The following is a 6453-nucleotide window of genomic DNA, read 5'->3' on the forward strand; positions in this document are numbered from 1 at the left end:
GGTGAACCCTTTTTTGTGGAAATGATGGAGTATTAATATTATAAGTACACTGCTACATGATATAAATAGTCCTATAAAATGGTAGCAGATTAATAGTACCTTTAACAGTGCGAATTAAAATGGTACTGAATCCACTGATCACAATTGAGAATCAATGAATTGGGAATATAATTATGTACTTGTAGTGCATGTGCACCTAATTAAACTATACCAAAGTAGTGGTCCCAAATGGATGACATGGCAGGGCTAGAGTAGTTGTGTTCTTAAGGGGAAAGGAAAGTTCAGTATCACCAATCAGTGGTCTCATAAATAATGTACTATTGTGTGGTCATATTATTGAATTTAAATTATATAGGTAATAATACAATTGTGAATCGCAAAATTTTATATTTATGTGGTTGTAGCCAACAGTTGAAGCGTCTCTCTCCAATTTGTCACTCTCTCTTTATGTGTTCCTTAGGTTTGTATGACTCCATGGATCTCTACCTCAAACTTTTATATTTGTGGTCCCACATTTCCATTGGAGAAAGGGAAGCTTGTGGATGAAATTATAGATGTTAATCGCTTATCTTTTTCAACAAAGAGAAGCTTGCTTGCCTCATTGACCATTTTGATTATAAACCCCCCTCTCTCTCACATACACACTAACAACAACATAAGTGGTGACCATTTTGATTATAAACCCCCCTCTCTCTCACACACACTAACAGCAACATAAGTGGGGGAAAAAAACATAGTCGTATTTTTCACATAAAAAAAGAAACGAAAATGAAATTTTTGTAGTTAGATCAGCCAGAGAAACTTTTGATGGGCTCGAGCCAGACAGAGGAGGTCTTTTGGGCTGTGATATTTTTGCTTCCCAACGGCCCATATATTAAGGGTGTTCCAAGTCAGTTTATAGGTGTGGTCAATAAGGGCTTGAAGCCCATTAATTAAGTGAAAAAAATCGATTAATTTGAAGAGCAAAGTAAAGGGTCATCCTCTAATTCATTGCGTTCAATCTTCCAAACTTGTGCCTAAAGTGCCTGTAATCTGTCACTATCAGATGATGCAATTCCAAAAGACCTTGGTAGCCCTTCCCCCGTTAAAAAGATTGGGGTTAGATGGCAATAATTTTCTTATTCTGGTCGTGACTGTAATTTTGTTAGATGGCATACAATTTGGTTACAAATGTTGTATAGGCGAAGGATATTTAAGGAAATGGGCAGTAACAAAAATGTTTCTGTAAACTTATGTTTAGGAAGGTTTTTGCGGTCAGAATTTGGACATTTGTTAGATCAAATATAACTCTTACTCTCTCTGCAATTTTAATGTAATGGGATTCTTATTTTGTCTCATCTCTCAGGCAATCTTAAGAACCCTGTCTTATTGGCCACAACTCTGCTGTAGGGGCGCAAGTTGGTTAGGCCCAAACCAACCTGGTCCCAACCTGAACTCAAAAGGTGCCCTTGGCAGCAACCGTCGTCTCCACAAGCCACGGTTAAGTTTTGATTTGTAAATTTAGAAGCCCAAATTTTAATATTTTCGGGCTGAGTTCGAATTGGGCTGCCCAGGTTACAGCCCTACTGGGCTGTGACAATCTTCATAAATATGTTTAGGTTGAACTTTTGGATGTGTGATTAAGCATGGCATCGAAGATCTCATTAATACCTTAAAGCTTTTAGAGTACTCAAAAACTTGTGTCTAAGTGAATGAAGGGTGCACTGCATTGGTTACGACCTGGTCAAAACATTGGGAATCGTTCATGTGTTGTATTCCAAAATTTTAATTTTGTCTTGTGCATCATTGGCGTAAAAGAAAGAAGGAAATTTATTATATGCCACATGAATTGAACAAGACAAATTGTGACAATTCATTAATAGGTCCCCACTGCACTTCACTAGGGTTCAAACATGTGCACATTCCTCTTGTTTCATGGCAGCATTGAGTAGGGGGACCAGACTTTGTCGATAACTTTAGATTCATGAATAATTGTACATACTATAAAAGTTATCTAAACATGAACATTGTTATGGAAATTAGGTTCCTGTTTTTAGCATTGCATATACCTAATTCATCATCAAGCATCAACAAGTGAAGTTAGAAACTTTGATTAATAAGTAAAACATAAGTCGTTGATCTTAACCGAGTTCTGAAGTTCACATGACCTGATTAGGAAGTTCAATGTGGTTTGAGCTTTGTGTTCTTTTCACAAGAAGGCTATAAACAAATGAGGGAAAAGATGAAATATATCCATCAATTGAGTGTATAAATGTAGTAAAATGGCTTCATCGATTGGACGGTTAATAATGCTGTGAATGTTCAGACCATTGACTCCCTTGCAGGAGTGGTGCAGAGCATCATTCACAATTGAAATGAAAGATTTGATATGTCCTTTTTCATCTTAAATGAGAAATAAAGAAGCAACCTTTCACTGAAATAGTGAAATCTGCTTATGGGATAAGGATATGTAGCACAAAGATGGTTCTTGATTTATTGATGAACCATAGTATTGTAGAACCAAACCTTAAGTAGTAATGTTTGACAACACTAATCATAGTAATGTTTAGTGTTGTCAAACAAAATACTATTGTAGAACCAAACCTTAAGCAGTAATGTTTATTGGATGAAGCTCATAGTTAAAGCTTGCATAGAAGAAGTTTTGTTAGGCTTCTTTCCACCAAGGAAGAACTTATAACATTCTCTTCCATTCGAACTAGAAAAGTTCTTGTACTTGTGATCCAATCCAAAAGCCGTAGTGCCAACATCCAACTCATATATACACATTGATTTTTTCATCGGATCCGATATGGACAAGTTCTCCTTATGACACTGTCATGTTAGGCCTAGCCTTATTGTAGTAACATGACTTTTCACAGAAAAAGGAGGTGAAGGTAAACTGAAGCAACCAAAAGCAGAATGTCCATTTTGAACTGATGAGGTTAAAATAGGTTTTGCAGCCTAACTCACCCAGTGAAAAGCCTGAGCCTAAACTTTTCAACACCTCTTTTTTATTCGGAGTGGCCAAGACATGAGATGAGATTAAGTTACCTACTTCCTATGCCCAAAGCATTCATGGAAAAAGTGGGACTCTCTACATAGGTTTGGCAGTGAATTTTCTAGGTTGGGTGTATTTGATGCAGTGACCTCACGAGTTTGCATACCCAAAACTTTCTTTAGTTTTCGAACAGATTATTTATAACTTTGTTTCTGATACCCACATTCTTGGAAAAGTTTGAGACTTTCTGCTCACAGTCAAAAATCATGTAAATGCTATGTTGGCATTACTTGACCAGCATTTTGGAAAAACCTTATTTTGATTTTTAAAACAAAATTGTGTAGATTATATGATATATAATGTAATTTTTCTAATTTTTTTACAAAACATATTGCTTTGCTGTAGTTCCAATAAAGCCACTGACTACATGAATTCTATTTTCTAATCAATTTATTATTATATTTTTCCCTGAAAGGTTTATGTTAGAATGTATAGAAAATATTTTACATTGGTCAATCACATCAGGCAGTCCTTTTTTTCGGATTTGATAGCGGGCACTTTGTCCAGCTTTGAAAAATAGTATGGCATTCAGCAATTATTGAACAAGTCCACAACATCTAAAGGCGTGATACTTGTTCTTGACTTGACCTTGTTAAGATTTCGGTACTTGAAAGACTTTAAAAAGAAAGGGGAATAGAGTGAAAAAGAACATTTAAAACATGGAGTATATATTAAGCCCTCGGGACTAATAGACCATTGTTGCTGTTTGCTGTTGGTTTGATGAATGAAGCTTAGGGAAAACAATTTAGTCCCATTTTTTTAACTGGCGTTGCTGTTGGTTTGATGAATGAAGCTTAGGGAAAACAATTTAGTCCCATTTTTTTAACTGGGGTTGTCTCTAGTTTGTTATAAACTTGTAAACATTAAGCTTTTCTATACTGGTGTGGTATTTATGGAAAAAAATAGTGTCAATCAAATGAGCAATGTGTCACGGACAACTTGTTTCACGATTCAATTTAAAATTTCAAATTATTAGTGGTGTTAACACTCTCATCTTATATATATGCCAAAAACTCTCACCTTCCAAATCCGATGGAAGACAAAAATTCATGGCATGAGGCTCCCTTGTGGATCACATGGGTGACAAAATGCAATTGGCTTGGAATTAAGCTAATGGCGAGGGCGTGTGTTGCGTATCTAAGATGTTGAGGGGCTTGGGATAACATTAGAAGTCACTGAAAGGAACCTACTCTGTACTGTTCCAGAAATATAAATATAAAAGTGAAGGACAAAGAAGAGAGAGTAATCTGAGTAGCAAGCCATCTGGGACAAAATGGTTTGAAGATCAAGCATAAAAACGTGTCCCGTGGCCAAACAGTGTGTGAGTCACAGAATCATTTGGCATCAACTTTTTTATGAAATTCAACATAAAAATAATCATGATAAAGAGAACAGTTTTTAAAACTGTTTTATCTGTTGTAAATACAAAGTATGTAATCATAATAACAAAACAAAAACTGTTTTAAGTGTCTCGTGTTTTATACTATAAAGCTAATAATTTTCTGTCTTGTGTTTAGGACCTTACTCCTTAGGCAGCATAGCTTGGAAAAGTAATCCACCAGTAGGCCCTATATAATTTGCTTCACTTCTCTTCCTTTGTGGAACCCATCCCCAAAGTCTGTCTATTTAAATATCAGAGAGAGAGAGAGACTGAAGAGAGAGAGAGAGGTTGATGATGGGCAACCACAGGTTTAGGTTATCAGATATGATACCAAATGCCTGGTTTTACAAGCTGAGGGAGATGGGGAGAAACAGAAACCACAACACAAACAAAAAACATACTCCCACATCACCCAAACCAAACCAACCCCACCTTTCTCACCAAAGAAAGTCCTATTACTACACAAGGGAACTCACCACACCACCGAGTAATCTTCACACAACATTACACCACAACAATTCACCTACAAACCCAAAACCCTGTGACACCCATTTCAATGACCCACCAAGAAAAACATCCGACAAGAGAAATAGTAGTAGCACCAGGAGGAACAGATCCTCCACCAAGCCATCTCCTAGGCTTGTCACCTCCTCTGTTTCAACCAGTTGCACCTGCCAAGCCAGCCTCGACGACTCCGTCTGGACTCAGCCCGATTCGACACCCGAGGACTACCCCAATACTCCCCTTGAAAGCTCCCCTGACCTTGATTCAGTCTTGCCTGATTTTGATAGCATGGTCTCATGGTCCACCTCTGGTACCCAATGCAGAACAAACAACAATGTCAATATCACAAGAAAATCTGATGGGTTCCGAACAATTTCTGGTCTTGCACTCCCTCCAATCATAACCAAGAACCCGGCTAAATTTAACAATGCCATACAGGAAATGAAGGAGAGAGAGCCCAATGAAGTCAATGATAGAAATGCTAATGACTCTGTCTCTGTCAAGCTTGTGAAGGAACAGAGGACCAGCCCAGTTAGGAGACTCTCAGTGAATCCACCAGGAGTCAGGCTTCGTACTAATTCTCCCAGAATAGCGAACCTGAAGGCTCAGGGCCGTGGCCATGGCCGGAGGAGTGTGTCATCTTGTTCGAGCTCCAGCTCGAGCTCACGGAGGAGCCTTTCACAGAGCTTTGCGGTGGTGAAGTCGTCGAGTGACCCTCAAAAAGATTTCAGGGAATCAATGGTGGAGATGATCCTGGAGAACAACATTAGGGCACCAAAAGACTTGGAAGAGCTTCTTGCATGCTATCTCTCACTGAATTCTGATAAATATCATGACCTCATCATCAAGGTGTTCAGGCAAATCTGGTTTGATTTCAGTGACACCCAATTCAAGTAGTCTCTTCAAGAACTATGTTTATGTACCTTTGTTTTGTATCATTTTCATGATTACAAAGTTCTGTAAAAAGTTTCTAGTTTCTCTTACAGTACTAGTTGAGATTAGTCTCTTAGTATTTGTAATAGTTTCAGTTTCCTGAGATCAAAATGGAGTTACTTGTTGATTCCCAAACCTAGCATATATATATATATATATATATATTTTTTTGTTTTGCCACACCTATGGTTATGGAAGTTTGATTCACTTCGTGTAACATCACTCTATAATTAATATTCTAGGTCCAAAATTGAGTTTCTCTTCTATTAGAAGAGTAATAAGGTTAAAGCATATCTAATTCATATTTCATAATTTCCAATCGGAATATTAATTATAAAAAAATTAGTGATTGATTCTCTAAAAATTGGAATATCACAGTTTTCCTTGAGAAGTAGAAACGAAGAAAGTAATAAGTGTAATGTGACACTGCTTTTGTAAGTGAGGTTTAGTCCATGCACTGCCCTTAATGGAGGATGCTTTTTCTTGTGTTGAGGTCTCTGTCCTCTTGTAACCAGTGACACCAAAAGGGAAATTTCTTTATTTGTCTGAATTTATGTAACACCAAACTTCGGAAATAATATTCCAAATGACTTTGTAT

General features: G+C 37.2%; 1 protein-coding gene across 1 annotated transcript; it reads left to right on the plus strand.

Annotated features, from left to right (window-relative positions):
- Positions 1–4678: 4678 nt before the first annotated feature.
- On the plus strand, positions 4679–5990 carry LOC132313396 (transcription repressor OFP1-like). The gene has a single exon (XM_059812142.1). The coding sequence runs from the start codon at positions 4710–4712 to the stop codon at positions 5817–5819; it is 1110 nt and encodes a 369-aa protein (XP_059668125.1). The 5' UTR covers positions 4679–4709; the 3' UTR covers positions 5820–5990.
- The last annotated feature ends 463 nt before the right edge of the window (positions 5991–6453 follow it).

The sequence above is a fragment of the Cornus florida genome, unplaced genomic scaffold, assembly GCF_030987335.1.
Source record: "Cornus florida cultivar Cherokee Brave unplaced genomic scaffold, ASM3098733v1 CherokeeBrave_3.0.0_Hap2_Chr06, whole genome shotgun sequence".
NCBI classification, from domain to species: Eukaryota; Viridiplantae; Streptophyta; class Magnoliopsida; order Cornales; family Cornaceae; genus Cornus; species Cornus florida.